General features: G+C 40.9%; 1 protein-coding gene and 1 long non-coding RNA gene across 3 annotated transcripts in view; one reads left to right on the top strand and one right to left on the bottom strand.

The window, feature by feature from the left end:
• Positions 1-2,569: 2,569 nt before the first annotated feature.
• Positions 2,570-27,908, bottom strand: part of KLB (klotho beta) — a 37,098-nt gene continuing 11,759 nt past the window's right edge. The window contains exons 2-5 of one of the 2 annotated variants that reach the window (XM_072807271.1): positions 17,460-17,970; positions 14,358-14,626; positions 7,656-8,799; positions 2,570-5,052 (exon numbers count right to left, since the gene is read on the bottom strand). In XM_072807271.1, coding sequence (XP_072663372.1) covers positions 4,688-5,052; positions 7,656-8,799; positions 14,358-14,626; positions 17,460-17,970 — 2,289 coding nt within the window. In that variant the 3' untranslated portion in view covers positions 2,570-4,687. Of the gene's footprint in view, positions 5,053-7,527; positions 8,800-14,357; positions 14,627-17,459; positions 17,971-27,908 lie in introns of both variants that reach the window. The other variant, XM_072807281.1, reaches the window with a different exon arrangement.
• LOC140621858 (uncharacterized) lies at positions 8,106-11,385 on the top strand. The gene is made up of 3 exons (XR_012021585.1): positions 8,106-8,232; positions 8,960-9,073; positions 11,037-11,385. It is a non-coding gene; the product is annotated as an uncharacterized lncRNA (long non-coding RNA).

Here is a 27,908-nt window from a genome sequence, read left to right on the forward strand (position 1 = left end):
TTGTTTTGTGCCAAGAACAGTAACAAGGAATAGAACAGGAATTTTTTTCTAGTAAAACTTTATGGGAGAATTGGCTGAATTTGGTTTTTCAGGCAAGAGGAATACAGTACCAGTGACAGGCAACACTGTTCATCATTGGATGTAGAACTTTGGGGGGAGATCCTGAAGGTATCTACTAATTCTACAGAGGCATAATTTGAATATTTGTGAGGTAAGTATGCTTGAGTCACCTGTCTGGATACTGGTAACTTGTGTAGAAAGCAACAGAGTGGAACAAAGTGATAAAGTTAATTTGTGTTCATGATAAACAGGGCTGTTGTGTCCAAGATACTCTATTCACTCTCTATACTACCTCAGCTTTTTACTCCCATATTCAGTCCTTGACTTTTTTTTAAGAAATTGATAACACTCAAAATCCCCCAATTCTGTGTGTCACACTTCAAATATGTGACCATACTGGACTAACTTAGCAGGGTTGCTCCCAACCTCTTTCTGCAGTTCTCCCATCTCAACTGATGGAAACACCAGCCTTATATAAAGTTTTGAGATTTTTCATAACTTAGGAAATGAAAAACTACATTTTGCCTGGATTTGTATATTAGCTTTTTGGCTGGTTATCTGTTTTCAGCAGTAGTGAGAATGCTTTTCTCAACCTCCACTGTGTCTGATTGAGTGACTGAACTGGCCTTGCTATTCTTCAGTACCACTGCCTTAAAACCTTCAAGTTGTCTTTTTAGAAGTCCTTTCCCTTTGTTTGTTTGTTTGTTTGTTTTGAAGTCCTTTCCCTTTGGAGTGGCAATTTAACTTTCAAGTCTATTGTCAGATATTTTCAGTGAAGCCTGCCTTGATCACCCTATTGTGTTGATTCCTCAGCCCCATCCTAGCATACCTACCCTTACCTCTGCTTCACTTGCTTTTGTCCATAGCATTTATAATGTAATGTGGTTTACTTTGTTGTGTATTGGTTGCTTTTTTCCAGTTAGAATGTAACCTTTGTGAGGATGGATCTTTTCTCACTGGGATATTCAGAGTACTAGGGACAATAGTGCCTGGTGCATAGCTATTTGCGGGGTGAATGGTACCTAGGTTGCCAGGGAGGTACCATTCAACCTAGGTTGAAGACTCACCAATGGGACTGGAAAGAAATGTTTTGGAAGGTATTGAGGATTATATAAGTGATTTTGAAGGTTGAAGAAAATTCCAAATGGCAATATTTTAGAAGGATAAAGGTGTTACAATTGAGAGTGTCAGTTGTATAGGTGGTGGAAGCAGCCGTGGGAGTAAGTAATTTCTCACAGTGAGATGGATTAACATGATGGGTGAGACTTCACAGCATAATAATTGGAGGCTGGTTGTAGCAACAGTGTTTTTTTTTTTTTTTTTTTTTTTTTTCACTTAAGTTGGATGTGGTAGGGGGTGCCTGGGTGTTTCATTTGGTTAAGCATCTCCTCTGCCTTAAGCTTAGGTCATGATCCCAGGACCCTAGGATCTGGGATTGAGCCCCTGCATCAGGTTCCTTGCTCAGCGGGGAGTCTGCTCCTTCTCCCTGGTGTTCCTGCTACTCCATTTGTGCTCACTGTGTCAAATGAATAAATTTTAAAAAGTTAAAATTGGATGTGGTAAGGGAAAATCCAATTTCTCCTGGGAAGAATCGTCCAATAGGTCTACAATGGATAATCACTTGTGTGTTACATTTCCCAACTTTGAGGTTTAGATATCCATATTTTATATACTCCAAAGAAAGTTATCCAGGATGCACACAGCTTGGGAAGATGGGCAGAGGCAATGTTGGGCAGAATCCAATTATACACCAGACCCATTCACATTTTATATGGTTCTTAAAATTGACCAGATAATGTTAGTGAATATAAATAATCAGCATAAAGCAGTGTATTTGGAATAAGTTAGATTAAGAAATTAGTCAATGTACTGACCACCTCATTTTACAGAGGATCTTTAAACACTAGAGTTATATTTTCCATATGTATCAGACTTGTTAGTGAAAGATGGGGTTGTTCCATTGACTGCAAATTAATACCACACCAAAATAGAACACCTGATTTTTAAGAGGATTTCCACCACCCCCGCCCCCCTCCCCCAAGTCCCAGGCTTAAATTCTAAAGGTCTTACCCTGTCAAAAAGCTGTCCATTTCAAATGACTTGGTTTTTAAATCAGTTTGGGATAGGGATGCCTGGGTGACTATGCTGTTGGTGTCTGTCTTCGGCTCAGGGCGTGATCCTGGGGTCCAGTGATCAAGTCCCGTATTGGGCTCTCTATGAGGAGCCTGCTTCTCCCTATGCCTATGTCTGTCTCTTCGTGAATAAAATCTTAAAATCAGTTTGGGATAAACCTGAGTATTAAGTATAATTGATCATGATTTAGATTAAATATTTACTTAAGGATTCTTGTATGGTGATGGTTTAAAAACTTGTAATTCCCTGGTGTTCTAGGACTGTAAGCATTAGTTTGGGACTTGACAATTTGGGGGAGTTTATGGCAAGGTAACATTTGAAAAAGGACACATTTTAACTTCAGCTCTAAATGTAAAGAAAGACAAAGTATTGAAGATTTAAATGATAAACAATACAAGATAATTTTTAATCAGAACACAAAGTATTTAGACACCAGAAAAGCAAAACCTTAATTCTAAATTTTGTTATTCCTATGACTGAATATTCATTACTTTTTCAAGATGTTGGATGTTAGAGAGGTTGAAAAGTTGGTAATAAGCTGTTCAACTGATAACTCCTATAAGGATATTCACTGGAACTTTGGGGTCAATGAATCCATGTGGCACTAAGGGAAAAACAACCAACCCAGCCAAGTGATTCTTTTAAATGACAGTCTTTCCCCATAGTTAACATTAAAACAATCAGTTGTAACTGTGGATAGCCTTAGGCTCGCGATACGAGTTTTCAAAGAGGAAATACCAAAAATTATTCGGAAACATAAAAAGCATAATATAAAAACCGCCAAAGCTGGGAGAATGGATACAGTGGGGGCAACGAGGACAAAAAAACACAATTACTGTTTTAATTTGGCCAGCCGGGATCCCTGGGTGGCGCAGCGGTCTGGCGCCTGCCTTTGGCCCAGGGTGTGATCCTGGAGACCCGGGATCGAATCCCATATCAGGCTCCCGATGCATGGAGCCTGCTTCTCCCTCTGCCTGTGTCTCTGCCTCTCTCTCTCTCTCTCTCTGACTATCATAAGTAAATAAATAAAAATTAAAAAAAATAATAATAATTTGGCCAGCCAAAAAGTAAAATTGATTTCCCATCACTTTTGTATTCACCTGACCAATTGTATTACCTCATTATGGTATTTTTGAAACTTCCTGCTCTTATCAGAATCTCCATTACCTGCAAAATTTGACTTCTGACATAGTCATTTGTGGAAAGCACAATTTATTTAATTTAGGGTAGTTTCCTATCAAGGTTTTTTTGGACAAGAACGCTTTCCTTTGACTCAAATTCCTAGAGCATGTGGACAGTGATTAGCAACTAGGTGAAATGGGTGGTTAAATGTTTACTAACCCAAAGAAAGGGTATGAATGGGTTTACATTCAGGTTTTCCTTAAAATTTAGAATACAGTGAATAAATCAAGCACAGAGTTCAAAAAAGTCAAACTCCCAGTTCGTATTTACTTAATCCCAGCTTCAAAAGGTGCAGTGGAGAAAGTTTTAAGTCCTTCAAACATTTACATTCTGAATTGTATCCAAAGTTGCAATGTCAAGGTGCAGTTTGAGTGTCCCCATATACACATAGTGTCAGAAGAGTGGAACTCAGGAGAGAGCAAGTCTTATGGAATAATATGGTCCTTTGAAGACTTGATAATAAAAATAAAACTTTACATCTTTTTAGAATATTTAACTTTCCTAAGTATGTTAAGATCTTGTGTGCTGCCTCAACAATCCAAGTGCGGAAGATTGCTGTCAGTTTGTCCCAAGGAATTTGCTGTACTGTGAGGTTGAGTGCTGTCTCCTCAGGCAGTTGATGGGTCTAACTCTCCTTAATCTTAGTCCTGTGATCTTCCCATGAGATGGGTTATGGAAGTTAAGTCTTTTTTTTAAAAAAAACTCAGATCTAATGCAAGGAGAGACCTCACAAAATTCCATGTTTTCTAAATGATTTTTTATTTCTATTGAGAAAAACTAGGATCAATGTGTTTAAGAGTCTATGCTGGAAAAAAAAAGTGCTGGAATGGATGATAAAGGAGCACTATTTACCCTATTGTATATCTTCTAAAGGGGAAAAGCACCTTGTTAGAAGTGATAGAATAATCACTGAATATCCAGTGTTAAGAGTTTTAGATTTCTGCTATGGAGTCTAGCAAAAGTTGCACTTTTTTCTAAGTTGCTATAATTAGCTATTGGTATTTCTAGAAGGAAGCCAGAGAAGAATGATGGATAACAGCTTATTAAACTTAATGAAGCATTGTATCAGATAATCCTAGCTTACTCTCTAGATCTTAGTCTTCAGATCTAAAAACTGTATTCAGTGATGTCAACACCTAATGGAAAATTCATTTGGACCACACAGCAGAGACCTTGATTGTCATCACCTTGGTTACTACTAGTGTTTCAAATTGTCTTCTATGTTACCAGTATTTGGGACTGGAGTGAATTTTTAGACTTTCTATCATGCAGACAGAAATAGGATCAGTTTCACTAAGAACTTTCTGTGGCCTCACTTTAATGGTATATGTTGTAAGTTCTTTGCTTTCCAAATTTTTCTTCTCTTTCGCTTATGAAGAATGGTAATCGATGAAAGTAGAACCAGGGTAGAGAAGAAGCAACAACTAAAGAATATCAGTGGTTTCTTTTGCACAAGAAATAAGCAGACCATGCACTCTGTGTTTCTTTGAGTCTCACTGCATCTAGGACTCCTGTTCTCAGAAGGGAAGCCACTGTTGCTGATCAGTTTGTTGTAAAGCTGAACTGAGGATTTAGCTTTGAATTCAGACGTGAAGAATCCAAATCTGGGTTTAGATTTTTCTTCAGTCAGTTTGAATGCATAATAGCCTTTGACTTTGACTTTATCAATTAGGTGTGCTGAAAAATATCAGAAGTGAACATTAATCACAAATGGGCTATAAAATATCTGAGTAAGAATTTAGTTTCTATTGAAATAAGCTAAGCTCATTAAAGTAGCAGTAGTCCCTAAAGGATTTTTGACATTCTTTTATGATTGGTAAAAAGTAAAAATATGTGTAATTGAGTTTTAAAATTTTTGAAATAAAACTTTATTTTTTAAAGAAGATTTTATTTACTTACTCATGAGAGATACAGAGAGAGAGGCAGAGATACAGGCAGAGGGAGAAGCAGGCTCCATGCAGGGAGCCTGATGCGGGACTCGATCCCAGGACTCCAGGACCACACCATGGGCCAAAGGCAGGCGCCAAACCACTGAGCCACCAAGGGATCCCCTTGAAGTAAAACTTTGATCCATAAATAATACAAAAACACTGGGATGGTGTGGGGAGGGTACAAAAACAAATTTAAGAATTGGAGCCACCAAAGTGTAAAAGGACTTATTGTCATTGTGTTCATTTGGTTACAAGCAGAAAAAAATCTTGTCTATTTGGCCTGATTCCAGACCTCAGATGTGCTCTTGGTACTTACTGCCCAATAACCATACTTGGTTTTCCCCTAGTCATTTACTTGTCTGATGACACACCTTTCCCTCCTTAAACATACAGCACCTTCTGTCATCTTGCTTTGAAGGGATGATCTTCCTACCTATTTTACTTAAAACCTGAAGTACTCAGGAGAATTCTTCAATTTCCCATAATCACATCTGTCCACCTGCTGTCATACTTATGCTACTGTGGATGACCTGTCCATGTTCCTGGAAGAGGCTGACTCTTCCACCTATACACTAAGTTTACTGTCTCTTGTTTACTCAAGGACATCTCCATCTGTTCTCCCCTTCTTTCATGTATTTCCCCTTACTACTGGGTCATTTCCATATGAACATGCTTTAACTTCTGATATCTCTAGCCAAAAAAAAAAAAAAAAAAAAGCCCCCCCCCCCCCACCTAGATTGCATACCCTCCTCTAGTTATCTTTACAGCACTGGCTCCTATTAACTCTTACTGGTTTCTCATCTCTCTGACCTCTGAATATTGAAGTGTCCCAGGGCTCAGGCCTCTTTGCTTGCTCCCTTGTGATATCATCCAGCCTTATTGTTTCCAAACACCATTCTTGCTCTTAACTCCCAATTTGTATCTCAGCCTCAGACCTCCCTCTGAACCTGAAACTCCAAATAGCCTATTTGACATCTGTAATTGGACGTCTGATAGACCTCTCAGATTTAACCTGTGCAACACCAAACAACTCCAAAAATTTGTTCTACCAGTCTCTGACCCACTCACTCTTTAGTTGCTCAAACCAAAACATTCATTCTTCCCTCTTCTTCACACCCTCCGTCCAATTCTGTTGACTTTACCTTCAAAATAAATCGAGAAGCTAGCCACTTGTTAACCATCTCCACTTTTTTTTTTTTTTTTTTTTAAGATTTTATTTATTCATGAGAGGCAGAGGCAGAGGGAGAAGCAGGCTCCATGCAGGGAGCCTGATGCCGGAATCGATCCTGGGACTCCAGGATCTCGCCCTGAGCTAAAGGCAGATGCTCAACTGCTGAGCCACCCAGGCGTTCTTAACTATCTCCATTTTTAATAACCTAATCCAGTCCCCCATTATTTCTTACTTACACTACCCCAACCCTCCCTGATTCTGTTCTTGCTCCTTTATAATGTATTCAAAAAGAGTAGCGAGAGTGATTCTTTTAAACTGTTAGATCATGTCCCCTTCCATGGCTTGCCTATCTCAGAGTAAGAGCCACAGTTCTTGTACTTCCTTGACCTCATCTTTGATTACTTTCCCCCGTTGCTCATTTCAACCAGGTTGACCTCCTTCCTGAACCTCAAACAGCCAGGTATGGTCCCACATTAGGGTTTTGCATTTGCTGTTCTTACTGGGAACACTTCACGGATAACTGGATAGTTTTCTGCCTTGCTCCTCCAGATCTTGGAAGACTTCCCCAACCACGCCTTAGAATAGTAACTACTCCCGTACCCCACTTCCTGTCACCCTCTTCCCTGCTGTTTTTTCTCCATAGAGCTTTTTGCCTCTGACATGTTAAAAATCTTACTGGCTTCCTGCATGGAGCCTGCTTCTCCCTCTGCCTCTCTCATGAGTAAATAAATAAAATCTTAAAAAAAAAAAAAAAAAAAAAAAAGGAAAGCTTCATGGCATATGTAGATGCCCTTAAAAAAAAAGAAGATATGTTCATATGATGGGCTTTTAGGCAACCATTAAAATAATATTAAGGCAATTTTAGAAACGTGGAACACTTATAATGTTATATTTAGAAAAAAAAATTGGATACAAAAACTTCCACTTGTACTAAAAGTGTCCAGCATGCGTACTGGGAGTAAATAATCCAAAATACTACCAGTGCTTGTTTGGGGGGAGTGAGAGTTCAGGTAATTTGCATTTTCTTGATCTTTAAAAAAAAATACTTGCCTATACGCGCCCAATTTTCGCTCATGAGCTGGCACTGTCACTAACGCACCTCCTCCCCTCGTTCCTTCCTTCGTTCACCTCAGCCGGTAATGTCATTTCACGGTATCCGGGGTGGGCCCGGACCTCACCTTTCAGAGCCTCCTGGATGTATTTCTCCAAGTAGTATTTTCTGAGCTCATCATTTTCCAGAGACTGGTCATCGATGCCACTGGCCGTGATGTACACGTCCACGTCTCCGTAGTTCTTCTGGATCCACCTGAGCACCTTGCGCTCCCCCCAGGGCAGGACGGCCAGGCGGCTGGGGGAGCTCAGGCAGGTGATGTCCTGCAGGAACTGGACGTCGCGGTCCGCGTCGTAGCGGCTGCCGTTCTGGCGCGCGTGCATCACGAACCTGGTGGTGAAGTGGTTCAGCGCGTAGAAGTCGGCGGCGCCCTTGACCAGCCTCCTCTCCTCGTCGGTGAAGCGGGGCAGGGTGGAGCGCGAGAGCCCCTGCCTGTTCTTGGAGGCGATGTACTCCCTCATGGCCGGCGGGTAGTCCCCGGTCTTGAAGAGCGGCTCGGCGAACCAGGCGATTTCGAACTGCAGGAAGCGCTCGGCCGCCTTCCAGTGCGAGTCGGCGTAGGGGTTGGCGGGCTCCGCCCAGTCCGAGTGCAGGGACAGCGACACGGCCCCGCGCTGCGCCGGCCGGTACCGCCGGTCGTACAGGTGCCACACCAGGGCGTGGGCGATCAGCAGGTTGTGCGCTGCCCGGTAGGTGTCGCTGCTGGTGTGGCTGTAGACGTCACTCAGCCGGTTGGGCTCATTGATGGTGATCCAGAGCTTCACCAGGTCCCCCAGCTCCTGGAAGCACAGCCCGGCATAGTCCTGGAAGGCGCGGGCGGTGGACGCGTTCAGCCAGCCCCCGCTGTGCAGCAGCGGCGAGGGGAGGCCCAGGTGGGCGTGGGTCGGGTAGTACAGCGTGACCATCGGGGAGATGCTGAGCTTCAGCGACTCGCTGACCACACACCTGTAGTACCTCAGGGCTTGTCGGTTAACCGTGGACAGGTTGCCGGTGGGAAGGATGGAGGGCCAGTCCAGAGCAAACCTGTAGTGAGTGACGTTCATCCTCGCCAACATCTCAAGTTGTCTTTTGATGCTGACAAAATCTGTGCATTGAGCCGGCCGTGTCTTCAGCCTCACCCCTTCCACTCGGTGCAACAGTCTGTTGCCTGTCACATTCCACACGTACAGGTGAGGGTCGCTGAACTGTGGGGAGGAAGCCACGACTTTGGGCTGTGAAAAACAAGCACATTCAGGTAAAGCACACCCGGCTCACGGGCCCTTAGCATGCACCATGGAAGGGGAAGAAGAGCCCCGGTCTTACTGTGCTGCTTACTGACAATAGAGAAAATGAATGAAGCATGGAGCCTTAACCACCTGCATGTTCTTGCAGCGCTGGTGATGTCATGCAAGAGGCCTGCTGGATTATCCTCCCATCCAGCTCTTGCAATCTCTCAGGGAGACCAGAAGACAGGAAAGGGACCACACCCACGGCTTGGCTTCCAAGGCAAGTTGTTTTTCAGAAAACACTGAGAAACGGTTTTCTAGTTCATTTGTCCTAAAAACTGAAGTGACGTAGTGGGGTCTCACATGATTCTGTGCAAATGCATCTGGAAATTTGGCTTAGTTAGAAGGAAGGTTGACCTTCTAAACCCTCCCATAAATGGCCAGCAAAGTTGAAATTCCAGCTGCAAAGGATTTCACTGAGATCAGAACTTGGAGTTAGAGGTGGCTGGTTGACCCAGCCAGAGTTCTTAAAAGAGGCCAGTGGGATGGCGTAGGGAACAACCCCTTACCTTGTACCTAACGCAACTCTCTAACACCTTATATTTGAAAAGTCCAAGGGAGACCACATATGCATCATTATGTTGTCCCTACCCATGTGCCTGTGAGAATACGGCATGTGTTCATCCAATAGGAAAATACCAAACACCCTCTTTATGCAAGGTACTGGGATTATGACTGGAAAAAAAAACATAAAATATCCCCAGGAAACTCCCAAATTGACTTTGGATCTGATGGTGTGTCATACCCTGCTTCCCAGTAAGAAGATAATCCTGGACTCCTGTCCTTATTCTGCCCCCTTGAAACTCGGATTTGGCAACTCTGTATAGTAACAGAGCAATCTCACGCACCGCACAGGTGTGTTGTGAGGAGTCAATGACTCTGGGAAAGCACTCTGTCAACTCTAAAGCAATCTACAAACATAAGGTAGTCATGACTTGGGTTTAGTTTTCCACGGTTGCAATAATTTCCTGTTAGGCCCTTGAGTCTAAATTAAAACAGAAAAGGGCTTAAGAGAAACATTTCCAACTTCAAAATTAATAAGAAAAAATAAAAGTTCTGTACTTGTTTTAAAGTACTTTTCCTTCCTATGGCTGAATTTAAATACACCTGGAAAAATGGTAATTAACCTTGGGTAAATATTTTCCCTCTAATTGTTTTCTCGTATGTCATCCTTCATAGTCTAATTACAAAACCATATCACTGCCCACTTACCATCTGCCAGCTAGTTATCTAGAACATTAAACTAAGAGAGCATTGATCATGTGAGCATGAAGTTAAATCTGCATATAATTGAGTAAAATCCTTCTAGCTTAGATTGACAATCCCAGTGTTTTGAAACCTCAGAGCATCTTAATGTTGAAAGGATGTTCAAAGAGCAATCTTGCTATGAGGTAAGGCAAGCCAAATGCAAATCTTTTAAAAACCTCCAAAAAGCATTCGGTTGAGAAGTGGGTGTGATTAATCTGCTTAGACATCTGGTTGGAAATGGTGAACTATGATCTCAACCCTAGCTCCCAAGAGCTTAGTTCTAAAATTCTGTTTCCCACTAAGAGGATCCTGGACTCCTTGGAGAAATGGCTTTTTCCTATCTGGGGCAGGAAAAGAATGAGGTGATGCTGGTACATCTTATGCCAGAAAAATAAGGATGCACTTAAAAACTGAAAAGGAAATGTCACACAGGAGCAGTTTGAAGGAGTCCCACTGGCCACCTTTGAGATAATTTGTGCATCAAAAGGACTAATGAAACAATTACAGTAATGAATTATATATAATGCATTGAAATTAAAAGAATTACCTAATATACGTAGAAGGAATAACAATTAGAAATTCATCATTTTGCAATCTACAAAGTAATCATTCAGGTAAATTTTATGAATCAATATTAAGGCCATTAGTAGGGCGCCTGGATGGCTCAGTGGTTGAGCATCTGCCTTTGGCTCAGGTTGCGATCCTGGAGTCCTGGGGTGGAGTCCTGGGGTTGAGTCCTGCATCAGGCTCTTTTCAGAGAGCCTGCTTCTCCCTCTGCCTGTGTCTCTGCCTCTCTCTCTGTGTCTCTCATGAATAAATAAATAAAATCTTAAGAAAAAAAAGACCATTAGTGATATGTTGTTGGGAAGCAGGATATGTATATGGTCTCTAAGTGTAACCAGCAGATTACTTCTTGTTTTTTTTTTTTTTTTTAGATTACGTCTTAATTACAAATGGAAAAGTTACCTTTCAATTAAGAGGTCTGGCAAATGCTGCCTTAATCAAGAAATATGGTAACTACTACTTCAACACAATAACATCTTCCATAATGAAACAATGACACGTGCTTCCTGATGCAATATATTGGGAAATACAACCTCATCTATGTAGTATCTTTACAGAAGTTTATCTTTACAGAAGTTTATTTATCTTTACAATAAAGAAAAAAAGAAATGGAGAACATGAGACATTCTCCAATCAAATGTTCTGGGCTCTTCAAAAGTGATAATAACATGAACTTGGGGGAATTATTCTGAATTAAAGGAGGCTGAAGATAAATGAGAACCAATGTGTCATCCTTGTTTGTATTCTTGATCTAAAAATCTTTATAAGGACATTTTGGGAACATTTAGGATAATTTGAATATGGAATGTATGTTAGATGATATGAATCAATATTAAATATGGGTTTGATAATGCTATAATGATATAGGAGAATGTTCTTATTTTTAGGAGACACGTTTGAATAGAAATATTTTGGGGTGAAGTGTAATAATGTCTGCAACTTTTCACTGGTTTATAAAAGAGAAAGAAATTGTGGCAACATGCTAAAAATTAGTCAATCTAGATGAAGGGAATATGAGTGTTTATTGCACTAGGTTGAAATTTCTCAAAACAAAAGGTGAGAGGAGAAAAGAATACTGAGAGGCTGGAGGAAAATAAGATAGGGATGTTTATAGGTAGATATACTAATATTTTTTAAGTGTTACTTTCATTTTGTCAGTCTTCCTATAGAGGACATCTAGTTTTTTGGCATCTACTCATACATCCTCTGACTGTGTTTTCAAAAAGCACTCTCATTTTTCTTGGCAAACAATTCATCCTCACTCTTAGTCCAAGTTCAAGGGCAGCTGATGCCTCCCTGGGCTTCAGGTATAAGCATGAGACTCAGAACTAGTTGATCATAGAATTGCTTTCCTCTGACCCAAGTGATTCACTCTTCCTCCTAGGAGTAGGGTAGGGTCCCCAGGTAGGATAGACATTCACAGTGTCAATCACTGGGGCACAAGTGGGTCTTTAGATGAAGCAGAAACTTGCAGGTTGGGTCATATACAGGCAGGAACTCTTATCTCTCCTGGGATCTTTCTTTGTTGGGTGTGGAATTATAAAAAGTATAAACCCATTTGAAGTAGTAGGGGAAAGATGGCCTGCCTTTGCCATGTGGAAGAGATAGCAACCGAGTAAGTAGTTGGCTCTACAGGAGACACAAATTGAAGATGAGTCAGTTCTGTATTTAGGTTACTCTATCTTTCCCCCCTATATTATCTTTGAGCCTTTACCAAATCATGTTTAAGTATCAACAGGGACTGAGATTCATAATATGTGAACTTTATTCATTCATGGTTTGAGCCCTTTTGTTTGGTCTCATCCCTTGTAGATCTTGCTGGCTTTCCATATGCTTCTAGAATATAGGCCATAGTGTGGAATTGTGAGGTCTTATAGCATGGTGTCAGGAAGCAGACAGATCTGGGTACCCTGAACAAATCAGGTAACCTCCCTAAGCCTCAGTTTCCTTGCTTGTAAAATGAGGGTTTTAAGATTTAGGAGAGAATATGCATATATACAACAGTTATATGCTTGGCACATAATAAGGACTTAAAAAAATAGCTGCGGGCAGCCCGGGTGGCTCAGCGGCGCCGCCTTCAGGCCAGGGTGTGGTCCTGGAGATCTGGGATGGAGTCGCATGTCCTGCTCCCTGCATGGAATGGAGCCTGCTTCTCCCTCTGCCTGTGTCTGTGCCTCTCTCTCTCTCTCTCTCTCTGAGTCTCATGAATAAATAAATCTTTAAAAAATAGTTGCTATTATTTTGAAAAGAGCACTGTAAATGTGGGGGCTTGGGGATGCCTGTTACAGTCCTGCTACTACTTATGTTACCTTGGACTCATTTATGAAATGATAGATCTCACTTTCCTTATCTGTAAAATGAAGGATTTGGAAGAGGAGGTCTCTAAGGTCTCATCTGGCTCTAAAAGTTGGCCTTAACAAATTCACTTTGCATGGTACATGGCCGGTGCTCAGTGGTCCATGTACCCGACGCTGCCCTAGTAAGGCACACAGCAGGGAGCAAAGCCTCAAGCATCTCCACCCTTCTGCAGAAAAAGCTTGCATTCTAGTAGGGTGAAAAAATGACATAAGAAAAATCCATAGAGGGATCCCTGGGTGGCGCAGCGGTTTAGCGCCTGCCTTTGGCCTAGGGCGCGATCCTGGAGACCTGGGATCAAATCCCACGTCGGGCTCCCGGTGCATGGAGCCTGCTTCTCCCTCTGCCTGTGTCTCTGCCTCTCTCTCTCTCTCTCTCTGTGTGTGACTATCATAAATAAATAAATAAATAAATTATAAAAAAAAAAAAAAAGAAAAATCCATAGAGCAGTTACAAGGGGCTGTGGAGGTGGGGGACATGGGGAGATATTGGTTAAAGGGTACAAACATCCAGTGATAAAATTAAGTTCTGAGGATCTGATGCACAGCATAGTGATTATTAGTAATGACGCTGTATTACATAAAGTTGCCAAGAGAATAGATCTTAAATGTTCTCACCACAAAAAGAAATGGGAATTGTTATGGTGGTATTCATTTTGCAATATATAATTGAATCAAGTCAATGTGTTGTTAAACTTACATAATGTGGTAGTCAGTTATATCTCAATACAGCTAGAGAACAAAAGAAACGTGTGAAAAGTACATAGTAGTATGTTAGATAGTGATGAATAGCATATATGGGGGGGAAAGGAATAAAGGGGAATGAGAGGATTGTGATTTTTTTGGAGTGGAGGGAAGCCTTATTGAGAAGGTGGCATTTAAGTAAGTCATGTGATGAAGGTGACGAATGAGGCTTGGGAGTCCCCACCAGGACATAGGGACCTCATAAGCAAATTATTCAAATCTATCAAATAACAGGAACCAGTTAAATAAAGGGCCACTAATAATAATTTGCTTTTGGCAAAACAAAATATATAAAAAAGTTTATAATTTTGATACTACTGACCAATGCCTCTTGCAAAAATAGCTATAAGTTCCCTGGAGACTGTATACTTCTTGAGGGCAGCCTCCCATCTCCATCACCAAAGATAAATTCTAGCACATGAAAGGCTCTCCATAAGCCTTGATTCTCACCTTCCTTCCTCTTACCCCAACTCCCCTCTATAACCTCCAAATAGTCATATTTGCTATTGTCTGACAGCTGTCACTGAATAAAGGAAATAAAATACTGTGTACTATTTGCACCAATTTATGGTTACTTTGTAAGCAGTCACTTACCTTAAGGACAGATTCGGTGACACCCCATGAGAAGTCACAGGGAAACTGACCCTGCACATCTGGGGTGGACTCTTTGAAAGTAAAACCATTTTCTTGTATGATCTGTTTATAGTAATATGCCGAAGACTTGGGCTTTCTTTCTTTTTGTTTACTATTAAAATCCACATAAAATAATCCTCGGCGAGTGGAGTAAGCATCCTGCCATTCAAAGCCATCCAGGAGAGACCAAGCAGTGTAGCCAAACACTTGTATTTCGTCAAACCTTATTGCTGCACAGAGGAAGAAAAGCAGAGATGTTCACTCTTGCTCATGTTTATGATTCGCTAACAATCTGCCAGGGGACATGTTGCCAGGAGCATATTGTGAAACCAACTTTTTTCCTAAATTACAGGCTCATTATATAAAATAGAAGATTCATGTTTATACTTGAGAAGCGGCAGTCAGTTTCATCCAGAATGGTCCTCCCCCTACTCACAGCAAGTAAAAGACACAGTTAAAAGATCAATTTTAAAATATTCCTGAGAATATTAGTGTGTGAATCTGTGTCAGAAGGCATAGAAATTCCCAGAACCCTTTGGGACCAAGGCAGATGTCTGCTCGTGACCAAGAGTTTTTCATTGCAAGCTTGGGTTAGTTCCCATTTGTGCACAAACTATCTTCTATGAAACCACCCTTTAAGGACTGAAAAATCAGCTTGCAGAATGACCATAAGTGAGTGTCCATGAGGAGAAATAGTATAGTGCTTTAAGAGAACTGACTGGTGAGGGGCAGGAGGTAGGGGGCTGCTATGCTCCTGGGAGGGTGCTATTGGGCAAATTTATTGATCTCGTTTGTTAACAGAAAAGATTGGAAAAGATCTTTCAGGATCTTTGAAAACTCCAATTCAATAACTTATTTTTTAAAGATCTATTTTTTTTTTCGAGAATGTGGAACTCCAACTTACAACCCCAAGACCAAGAGTCACATGCTCTACCGACTGAGCCAGCCGGGCACCCCTGATTCAATAACTTTTAGGAATTGGGTAGAAATGAAATATGAGAATCAACAACAGCAATAAAAGCAACAAATACCTAAATCAATTAAGAACTATTTTTCTTTTCTTAAAAGCTTCCAATTCTCTCATAGAAATGCATCACTTCCGCATTTTTGGGTTTTTGTCACTGATGTTCTTTTCCTAAAAGGTGCGAGATCCAGCCCAAGAGATTCTAGTGAGATCAATACATTCCAGTAGGCCCTGGTTCTAGTCCCTTTGGTGTTGTAGGGCCCTCAGGGGAGATGGAATGGTAACACCTAGGGAATGGATACCCCTTCTGCCCAACTGCATGGTATTTGGCCAAGGCTCTCTAGGCAGAGTCCTTTGCTCTGGAGGCCCCCATGTGCACATGCCCATGGCTGGGCGTGGCTGTTCCATGATGCTCCTTCCCACAGTTTGGGGCAAAAAGATCTTGCTCTCCCTGAGGACCTTCCCTGAAGGTACTCCTGCAGAACCTGTGTTTTCCTCTAGGCTTGTGACTTCTAAATTATAATTAGTTAATTAGTTTATTTATTTTTAAGTAAACTCTATCCCGAATGTGGGGCTGGGACTCAACACCCTAAGATCGAGAACTGTATACTCAGGAGCGCCAGGGTGGCTTAGTTGGTTAAGCATTTGACTCTTGGTTTAAGCTCAGGTTGTGATCTCAGGGTCTTGAGATCGAGCCCTGTGACAGGCTCCACACTCAGTGCAGAGTCTGCTGGTTCCTCTCCCCCTGCTCTAATCCCAGTTACTCTCTCTCTCTCTCTCTCTCTGGAATAAATAAAATCTTCAAAAAAAAAAAAATAGTTGCATGCTCTACTGACTGGGCCAGCCAGGCACCCATAGGCTTGCGACTTCTAAAGAGGGCTACAAACTTTTAGAAAGATCTACTGAGAATTTCTTTATATTTGGGTGAAATGGAGCCCAATTCTGTAGGGGACAGACCCATCATCATTTGAGTTTGTCTTCTGCTCCATTATTTCAATCAGCCACCTGTAGATGTCACTACTTGAGTAGCAGAAAAGGAATGAGGGGGTTAGTAGGGGTCAGAGAAACACCCAGGAGCAATAGAAATTACTCAATTTTGCCATTCATGGCTCACTCTTTAGACCTTTTCACCATTTAGTCATGTAATAGAATAAAAAGAGCACAATTTATTTTTTCTTTAAAGATTTATTTATTTACTTATTTGAGGTAGATCAAGTGGGGGGAGGGGCAGAGGGAAAGGGAGACAGAGAGAAGCAGGCTCCCCACTGAGCACATAGACCTCCACAGGGCTCCATGCCACGACCCTGAGATCACAACCTGAATCCATATCAAGAGTGGAATGCTCAACCAACTGGTCATCCAGGTGCTCTTTTTAAGGAGCCTAATTTCAAGAAAAGCTTTCAGTATCTCAGACTAAGGTACTACTGTTGGAAAACTTTGGAACATATCTCTTGTAGCATGTGTCCTTTTAAAAAGGATGATTGAGCATGAGGGCAACTGGGTGGCTTAGTCAGTTAAGTGTCTAACTCCCGATTCAGGTCATGATCTCAGGCTTGAGAGATCAACCCTTTCCTGAGTCTCTATGCTCAGCCTGGAATTTGCTTGAGAATCTCTCTCACTTCCCCCTTGCTCCTCCATATCTCAAATAAATAAATACATTTTTTAAATCTTTAAAAAATAAAAATAAAAAGAATGATACAGCACCTTGTTGCCAACAAGGGTGTATATCTACAGTCTAGTATTATTTTGTTTTCAAACTTTTATTTAAAAAGGACATGAGAGGGATCCCTGGGTGGCGCAGCGGTATAGTGCCTGCCTTTGGCCCAGGGCCTGATCCTGGAGACCCGGGATCGAGTCCCACGTCGGGCTCCCGGTGCATGGAGCCTGCTTCTCCCTCTGCCTGTGTCTCTGCCTCTCTCTCTCACTGTGTGCCTATCATAAATTAAAAAAAAAAAAAGGACATGAGAGTAACACAAAAATTCTATCAACATTGCACAATGGGAAAGCCCAACAACAATAATATGTTCAAAGATGACTTTAAGTGTCCTATAGGATATGTATTACAAAGTTTTAAAAAATTGAGCTAATGTGCAACCAACCTTGAAGAACCTGGTTGAGGAAATTCTTCATCATGTAAATGGCTGTGGTATCTTCTGTTTTCACATGACTGTCTGTGAACCAGCCATTCTCAGCAATCAAGATTCGGGGGTTGCCATATTCCAGTTTAATCCAATTCAGCACTTCTCTTAAATTGAGTGACACATTTTGTCCCATTTTAGCCATGGTGTTCTGGGGCTTGAAATTGTTGGGTCCAAAGGAAAAGGCAAAGAAGTCAGCTGTGCCCCTCACTTCATTCTTCTCTGCTTCAGAGAAAAGGGGTAGAGTGGAGAGCAACTTCTTTTTCATCACTTCTGGATAGTCTCCATTCCCATGGATGGGGTTGGCAAACCACCCGAGCACTGAAACCATGGATTGTTGACATTTGAGTATATCCATCATGTTTTCTGATCTGTTTGGTTCAATCCAATGGGATCCCAACGTGATTGATAACAAACCCTTCTGATATGGGCGGAAATTTGTGTTGTAGTTATGCCAAACTTTCGAATGAGCCTAATAAGAAGAAAATATCATTAATCTTTATGGTCCTAACTCACAAGGATTGTAACTTGGCTGGTAGAAGGTCTTTTCATGGACAAATTAGTGAAGCACACGATGCAGCAGAGAGCTGTCAGGGAACCCTAATGATCTCAAAGTCTGCTCTCTGTCTGCTTCTGCTGTGCCTCCAACGTAAAGCCTCTCCTATTGGATTGCCAATGGGCAAGCAAAGAGCCCTGGTCCAAACTCCATCTTACTTTTGCTCTCCCTGGCTCCTTTCATGCGCCCTCTTGGTGCTGAGTGTAGGTAAGGTGTGGATTACAGAGTTTCTTCCTCTCCTTAAAAAAACAAAGAGCAATGATCTTTCATTGTTCTACAGAATCTCCTTTTAGCCCTAACTTAGAAGTCCTAGATAATGCACTCTCCAAGTCCTGTAAATGAATAATAGATCCCATCTTCTGGGCTTGTGAAGATTGAATGAATTAATACGTGTAAAGGACTTTAGAATAGTGCCTGGCACAGAGTAACCCCTATATAATCCATTATTATTACTACTGTTACTATTATTTTTATAACACTAATATTGTTAATATAACTTTTATTTTTATAACTCTTCTTTTATAACAATATTGTTATTATTAATATAGCAGTTATTATTACTGCTATTGTAAAAGGATGACAGGGATTATACCCTGCAGGAAAGAGTGTGGGTTTTGGGTTCAGCACTCTTGGGCTTGAAGTTCAGATACTTACCATGTGGCCTTAGATAATTCACTTAACCTTTCTGAAATCTCTTAGTATCTTCAGCTGTAAAAAGAAGTTAATAATAATAATAATAATACCCTTTGTAAAGTTGTTAGATGTGACGCTAACATATATATTAAATGTGTAGCACACAATGAAGCATGTAGGAGGTACTGCTCAAAGATGCATGTCGTTGCTATTGGTCCTCCCACAATTTACATTTCCAGTTGGGTTTTCTTGTAACAGAGCCTCATGATAGGTTTCTAGTCTACTTAAGAGGTACTCAGTGAGCACTAGCTTAGTGCTTGGTTTGCCTTGATCTGCCCTGAGAGACTGAAATAAATGGCACAGAAATGTGCCCTCAGGAGCCAATAATCTTATTGAGAAAATAAGATGGAATATGTGGAAGAAAACATGTATAAAACAGCATAAAATAGGTCATTAAATGAAAAAATAATTAAAAGTTTGGTAAAGAGTCATGAGCTATTTCAGGGGGAGCCAATATCAAGGCCTACAATTAAGGACTCTAGGCCAGTTAATGCTCAGGGTCACTTGGTGACCCTGGCAGCCTTAGAATTGTCCTTTATCTGTGTGACAGTATCTCTTCCCCTCAGACTTGCTTGCCTCCTGACATCTCTTCCAAGGTGTCCCAATTCCTCCTCTGTTTAGGTGTTTCTAAAACAAGTGCACAAACCCTTACTATTTTTAACTCACAATATCTGCTTTCCGTTTTGTTTCTTAGTTTGTCTTTTGCTCATTAGAGCTGTATTTTGTACTGGGTTGAATGATCTGAAATGCCTTTTTGTAGGCCAAAAACAATCATATCTGAACAATGGTTCAAACCTCATAGATCCTGGGTTGCTCAGTCAGTTGAGCGTCTGAAGCTTGATTTTGGCTCAGGTCATGATCTTGGGGTCCTGGAATGGAGCCCCACAACCAGCTTCCCGCTCCAAGAGCCTGCCTGTCTCCTTCTCCCTTTGCCTCTCCCCACCCATGCTCTCTCTCTCTCTCAAATAAATCTTAAAAAAAAAAGGGGGGATCCCTGGATGGCGCAGCGGTTTGGCGCCTGCCTTTGGCCCAGGGCGCAATCCTGGAGACCCGGGATCGAATCCCACGTCGGGCTCCTGGTGCATGGAGCCTGCTTCTCCTTCTGCCCATGTCTCTGCCTCTCTCTCTCTCTGTGACTATCATAAATAAATAAAAATTAAAAAAAAAAAAAACAGAACAAAAAACTAATAGATTCTGTGAACACTGAAAAGTTCCCTAAATTGTGTTAGGATGGGGAGAGATAGGTGTTACCCTAAGAGGTAAGGATTCCAGAACAGATGCCTCCTTGCTTTATGCAATAGCTAATTTAAATCCTTCCCTGAAAGATTTTCTGAAGGAGTAGATGCTTTGAAGTATTACCACTATTCCACTTGTCCTTGCTCAATTTTCACTGGAAGATCCTGGAATCATTCAGCACCCAAACATTCTCCAGGATGTTCTTCTACTAGAGAAGTATTTAGGCTGTGGCCTTCTCCCTAATCCAGAACCTGAGTTCCGGCTTCTGGAAGGAAACACAGAGGGAGTCTGGGACAGACTTCACCTGAAATGGTCTTAGGTGCTCTTTCTAGGCTTTTCTGGAGCTGAAATAACAATAGAGAGACTTGAAAGCTGCTCCCTTTTCTTTCTTCCTTTTTTTTTTCCCTTCTGATTTGCTACAAAAGCAATCATGCATGACTAGAATTCAAAGGCAGCATTCTTTGCTTTATTCCAATCTCTCTTTTAATCCTTTGCTATCCTCTGTAATTTCATTCACAAACACCACAGTGATCAGTACATCTCTTCAGGGCTGTTGTGCCCCTCTGATGTGTAAACTCTAAAGCCCTGGACACACAAGATTCCAAGTCACAATAAGTTGCCTCACAACTACCATGCCGTCAGAAACTAAAGAGAAAGATGGAATCAGTATACATTTATTAAATCAGTCCTCAGAGGAACAAAAAAAGGAGAGGGGAATTTCTTTAAGATAGATGATCTAATACCTATTTCAGTGAGTATATGAAAGATGACCTAAGCATTGATAAAATCTTGGTTACGTCAGCATTTTATTTTATTTTATTTTTAAAGATTTTATTTATTTATTCATGAGAGACAGAGAGGTAGAGACACAGGCAGAGGAAGAAGCAGGCTCCATGGTGGGACTCGATCCCTGGATTCCAGGATCACTCCCTGGGCCAAAGGGAGGCGCCCAGCCACTGAGGCACCCAGGCATCCCTAGGTCAGCATTTTAATGAGAAATAGGATAGCTTGGAGGACAACAGATACACAGATTTGCAATTCCCTTCCAAGCAAGTTTTCTGGAGATATCTGTATATATCTATATATAGATATGTGTTGTCATGCCCCAAGGTGACCTTCGTATTCCACAGTGTCTCTTTCACCTTTGCTGCTGTTTGCATAGGCTATCAAGGTATCTAAGGTTATCTGTGCTCTGGCCTGAAGACAGCCTCTCCATGCTTATGTGGGGAATGTGGGGGAGGTTCTTTGTGTGGCACTTATGGTTATAACTTGATCCTGTTTGCCAAGTAACAAGGTAAAAAGTATTGCTTCGAGGTATGAGTTGGATATAAATCTAGATGTAAGAGAGATATCTAGGGGTGTCCTTTGGTCTGACACTCATGAAGGAGGTCTACTGGGAAAACTAAAATGGGGTGCAGAAGTGCGGCCCGGGCTCTGCAACCTTGCACAACAGTCCTTGTGCGATTTTCAAGGTTACCCTCTATCTTGTACAAGGCCATCTACCTTTGGAATGATTGATTTAAGGGAGCTTCAACCTTTGTTCTTTAGATTCAGTAGATTCAGTAGCTTAAAGGGGAAGTCAGCAGCTTTTTCTTTCCAAGCCAGCTATCAGGGCCTGATGTCATTGAGAAACAGCCAGGGGCCTAATATCTCGTTCTGTTCCCTCCTCTAGTCTAACGTAGTAGCTTCTTTGATGCCTAGAAGACCAGACTCAGATAAGTTCTATGAATGATAGGAAGCAAATAAGATAGTGGGCATGACTTTAGAAACAAAGTGAAGACGGGGTCAGAGGTCAGGAAGACATGTGGGACCCTGTGGACAACAGGGGTTGAAGACAGATGAACAAACCTCACACATCACAGGCGCCTGTTTTTAAGAAAGCCCCAAACATTTGTCGAAAGCTAAATTTCCACATCTGTGTATGATTTTAGTCACATTGAGGTTGAAATACCTTCATGTGAACTATAAACTTTTTTATGGTTAAAGTTATTTCATAAAGTCTTAAATAAAAACAGTTAAAGAAAATTTATTTTATTTTATAAAATTTATTTTAAAACTCCACAATCAGAGCAAACTGTTTTCATATTTCTGTGTTCCCTTCCAATTTTTCCAAATATATTTCCCAGCTAAAATCACTTTGAGCATTTTCCATCTTCCTAGTCTTCATAACCATTCACCAATTTGATGAAATATGGTTTACTTAGTTATGTCTCTTTTGATATGCATTAGCTTGCTTTTCTTTCCTTCCTTCCTTCCTCTCTTTTTTTCCCCCCATCATAAATAATGTCGTAATATCTAACTTTGGAATATAACTTTTAATTTGTTTGGATTCTTTCCTTCTGTTAATCCCAGGCATGGGCTACCTATTTTCAAAATTGTTTTACATAGTTCCAAATTGCTTTTCACACATTTTGTCCATTGATGTGAGTGTTCTTTGACCAACTGCTTCAAAACATTGGTTGTCTATTTGGGGATATATGGTTAGCAAGAACGACAGGAAACTGCTATTTACCTACATGCTACTGTAGGAGAAAGGGTCTTGAAAGTAAGAGACCCAGGCTCTAGTATTGGACCTACTGCTAACTGGCTTTATCACCTTGGATAAATCATCCCCTCCTAGTTGCCTCAGTTCTCCCTCTGTTATTCTAGCTAAAAAGAAACACGCTAGAGAATTGTTGTGAAAATTGAAAGAGGTAAACATGTCAAGACCCTATGAAGATAACACAAATATAAATTTGAAGTACATTAAAAGACTAAGCTGAAAATAATTTATCTTGCTGTGAAAAACAATGGTGGGAAGTCTGTGTGGCCTAGAAGAGTGGTCTGCAGCTAGCTCTCCCTACCTCTTGAGTTTCATGGCTAGATATGTGTGTTCTCATTTATTTCTTGCAGCTGATTGAATTTTAGTCATTGTCCATTTGAATTGGGATTAATTTCAGTTTGATTGGATGGAGCTTGAGTGTATTATGCTGGCAAAATGTTAGAGAAAGTCAAATACCATATGATATTCACTCAGATGTGGAATTTAAGAAACAAAACAAATGAACAGAGGGTAAGGAAAAAGAGAGAGAGGGAAGCAAACCATGAGAGACTCTTAACTATGGGAAACAAACTGAGGGTTGATGGAGGGAGTTGGGTGGGGGATGGACTAAATGGGTGATGGGGATTAAGGAGGGCACTTGTTATGATGAGCACTGGGTGTTATATGTAAGTGATAAATCACTAAATTCTACACCTGAAACCAAAAATAATAGCAATCATAATTTCAGTTTGATTCATTGATTCATTTGTTTCTTCTACTAGCACTTTATATTAGTATCAAGTTTTCTGTTAATTAAAATTGCTGTCCTTCATTCTGCATTCCACAAATATTTATTGAGGGCTTAAGGTATGCAAACTTTTACTGTTCATTGATAAAAAATATATGACTATTATTTCATTAAAAATATGTGGGGGTACCTGGCTTAGTTGGTGGAGTATGTGACTCTTGATCTTGGGATTGTGAGCTTGAGCCCCATGTTGGCTATAGAGATAACATAAAAGTAAAATCTTTAAAAAAATAAAATAAAATATATGACTGTTATTTAAAAAAATTTTTTTTGAATCTTGAAATTCTTGGAAACAGTATCTTACCCTCATCTGTCTTAGGAGGCAGCTTAAATATTAATAAAAGTTCCCACCTTTCATAAAGAAAATTTTTACCTATCCTATTTTTAATGGCTCAAATTCACGTTTTTTTAAAATTTTTTCAAATTTTTATTTATTTATGATAGTCACAGAGAGAGAGAGAGAGAGAGAGAGAGAGAGAGAGGCAGAGACATAGGCAGAGGGAGAGGGAGAAGCAGGCTCCATGCACCGGAAGCCCGACGTGGGACTCGATCCCGGGTCTCCAGGATCGCGCCCTGGGCCAAAGGCAGGCGCCAAACCGCTGCGCCACCCAGGGATCCCCTCATGTGTGTTTTTTTTTTTTTTAAAGATTTTATTTATTTGTGTGCATGAGAGCGGGAAAGAGCGCACGAGCAAGCCAGCATGAGCAGGGGAAGGGACAGAGGGAAAGGGAGAAGCAGGCTCCCCATAAGTAGGGAACCCAGGACTCTGGGCTTTATCCCAGGACCCCAGGATCATGACCTGAGCCAAAGGCAGATGCTTAATCAACTGAGCCACCCAGGCATCCCTCAAATTCATGTTTTCTATAGTTGGAATAGCTCAGTAATAATCATATTATATTTTGTTTTAATGAGTTTTCTTCTTATATTCTTTTTTTAAAAAAGCTTTTATTTATTTCAGAGAGAAAGAGTGAGTGAGAGAGCACAAGCAGAGGGAAGAACAGAGGGAGAGTAAGAAGAGGGTCCCTCCTGGGCAGAGAGCCCATGCAGGGCTCCATCCCAGGACCCTGGGATCATGACCTGAGCCCAAGGCTGTCGCTCAACTGACTGAGCCACCCAGGTGCCCCCTCTTTTTTTCTTTTCATCATCATATTTTCAAATGATTATAACAAATCTTTGCTTGTTATCAATTTGTATAGTTTCAGGGTTTCCCTATAGGAATCATGTAAAAACTAAACTCTAATATATTTGTTCCTTCAAAAAATGGCTTTAATATTCTTATAGAATCCTAATTTCAATGATAATATTAGTAAATTCAACTAATGCTTGAATCAGAGTCTAAACCTGGCAACACAGAGGGGAAAAAAAAGTCTAGAATAAAGCTTATAATTAATTAAGTGAAGCATCTGTGGGTTTCCCCAGATATTAGAAGGGAGCTTTAAGAAATCAATATTAGCAAATTGATGCTTAACTGAAGTTCAATTTCCTTGCCCAAGAAGAACATTTGCATGCCAACTCTGCAGAGGTTGGAATGCTATTTTAAGCTTCCTGTTATTATTACATTAACAATTGGGATCCTGTTAGTAATTTTTTCATGCAAAAGGAGCATATCTCAGAGTATAAATGAAGCTAAAATGGCCTGGGTGAGGGACATGAAGCCTTTCCTCAGGATTTAGGAATGAAGAGTTAAAGACAGTCCATGTAGAAACCACTCTGGAAATTACAAATAATACAGTTATTACAATAACAAAAATAAAACCTACTAGTTTTAGGCCTGGCAACAAAGGCAGATTTCCCGGAACTGAAGGAAGCGGAAGCCTTAGGACTCCTCACTTGCATGGGTCCCTATAAAATGTTCTAGGTGGGTTGGAAGCTGGTTGCATTTAGAAGCATTTCTAGAAAAGTATTGCTGATGAATTTCCAAAGAGACCTCAGAAAAGAAGGAATATGAATCTCTAAGATTACAGTAATCTGTTGTAATATTTTTCTCATTCCAAATAAATGTTCACTTTTGTACTAACTTTGCATCCATAATTTTTTTTTTTTTTATCTTACAGAAGGTCCCCCGATTGTACATCTCAGGCCCATGGATTGCAGAACTGTGCCTGGCCTACCAGCTTCTTGGGGGCAGAAACTGTATCTATTTTGCTGACCGTTGTACATACAGATGCCTGTGAAGAGCCTGTCACAGAGTACTTGCTGAATGAATGCCCACTATGGATCAGCTAGTTAGCTGTCATCTCACATATGTTGTTGATAGCACAGCCCCTGCAGAGCTATTTTTTCCATTTTAGAGAAGAAATTGAAGTTCACAGAGGCTGAGCACTGGTAAGGGTAGCATCTGAACCCAGGCCTCTCAGATCACTTTACTAAACCATCCTGGTTTCTTTATGTCCATCAGTCCTAAATTTTGAAGCAGTTGGGGACCATTTGACATGAACCACAACATACTATTTTAAAATTATGTTTTATTTTATTTTCTTTAAAGATTTTACTTATTTATTTGAGAGAGAGCAGAGAGAGAGAGAGAGAGAGAGAGAGAGAGAGAGATAGCACGAGTGGGGATGAGGGACAGAGGGAGAGTGAGAAGCAGGCTCCCCACTGAGCAGGGAGCCTGATGCAGGGCTCAATCCCAGGATCCCAAGATCATGACCTGAGCCAAAAGCAGATGCTTAACTGAATGAGCCATCCAAGTTACCCTAAAATTATATTTTAAATAAATTTCTGCTGTACTTGATTATAATTGATAAAAAAAAACTAACCAGTGATAGAATTAGTGATAGATAGTTGCCTATTCTCAAATGCTGAGGAGAAAATATCCATGTATGTCTGAAATTCTAGATCACCTAGAAAGGTCAAGGAGGACTTGCCAGGAAATTTGGGGTTTTCAGAAAGCCATGTAGTTGTCCAAGTGCTTAGCACAGCAGAGAACACTTGTGTGTAATTCCCTGGGCCCCTTTCCTAGAACCAGCAAAATTGGCATTAGATATTGTCCTTACTGGTGTCAGAGGCTAAATGAATCCATGAATCCTTAGGGGCCACTTCCACATGCTTGACCATCTTTTTTTTTTTTTTTTTTTTTTAAGATTTTATTTATTTATTTATTCATGAGAGGCAGAGAGAGAGAGACAGAGAGATACAGGCAGAGGGAGAAGCAGGCTCCATGCAGGGATCCTGACATGGGACTTGATTCTGGGTCTCCAGAATCAGGCCCTGGGCTGAAGGCAGCGCTAAACCACTGGGCCACCCGGGCTGCCCATGCTTGACCATCTTGATTGAGGATTGAGATCTTTACACCATTGTGAATGTTAGACCAAAAAGGGAAGGAGGCTGTCGTTGTATAGCATTCAGCACAGCACAATTTTCTTTCTCATTCTCTCTTTCTTTTTTAGAGAATTTATTTATTTATTTATTTATTTGAGAGAGAGCACACATGACTGGGGGAAGGGGCAAAGAGAAAGGGAGAGAATCTTAAGGAGACTTCTCTGAATCAGGGCTTCATCCCAGGAGCCCAAGATCATGACCTGAGCCAAAATGAAGTTGGCTGTTCAACTGACTAAACCTTCCAGGTGTCCCTTCACAGCACAATTTTCAAACAAATCAATTAAATGATCTTAAAAATGAGTGACTTTCATGATCAATTAGAACACTGATCAAATTACAGAACCATGGAAAATTAGTAATATAAATAGTAATAAGAACTAACACATATCTAGTGCCACATGTGCTGAGCACTCTTCTAAGTGCTTCCCGTGTATTACCTCATTTAATCCCATTTTGGAGAATTAAGATAGGTGCTATTAGCATTCCCACTCTAGAGCAGAGGAGATGAAGGGGTAGAAGGCTAAGTTATTCACTTGCCTAGTTTCACAAACTAAGTCAAGCCCATGCTGTATTGCTCTAGGTCCTGTGCTCTTGACTGATGATAACTAGGGGTAGAAGATGGACCTTAGAGGCCACTTGATCCATTCTTCAAAAATCTCCTATTTATAGATGAGATGCTGAAGCCCAAGAAATAAGTGACTTGCTCAAAGTCTCAGTGGAAAAACCAGAATTAGAACTAAATCTTTCAGGGGAGCCTGGGTGGTTCAGTGGGTTAAGCATCTGCCTTCAGCTCAGGTCATGATCCCAGGGTCCTGGGATTGAGCCCCGCATTGGGGGTCCCTGATCAGCAAGAAGTCTACTTCTCCATCTACCCCTCCCTGCTGCTTGTGATCTCTCTCTCTCTCTCATACTCTCCCTCTCTCAAATAAATAAGATCTTTAAAAAAATTGTATAAAAAGAAGAGTAAGTCTTTCTGCTTTCTCAGTCACTGTCATTTCCAGGACATTACACACATTCATTTATATGGCTTTGAAACATACTTTTAGGCAGTCCAGGTGGCTCAGTGGTTTAGCACCGCCTTTGGCCCAGGGCCTGATCTTGGAGACCCGGGATCGAGTCCCACGTCCGGCTCCTGCATGGAGCCTGCTTCTCCCTCTGCCTGTGTCTCTGCCCCTTTCTCTGTGTCTCTCATGAATAAATAAATAAAATCTTTTTTTTTTAAGATTTATTTATTTATTTATGATATACAGAGAGAGAAAGAGAGAGGCAGAGACA

Source organism: Canis lupus, chromosome 2 (genome assembly GCF_048164855.1).
Source record: "Canis lupus baileyi chromosome 2, mCanLup2.hap1, whole genome shotgun sequence".
Taxonomy (NCBI): Eukaryota; Metazoa; Chordata; class Mammalia; order Carnivora; family Canidae; genus Canis; species Canis lupus.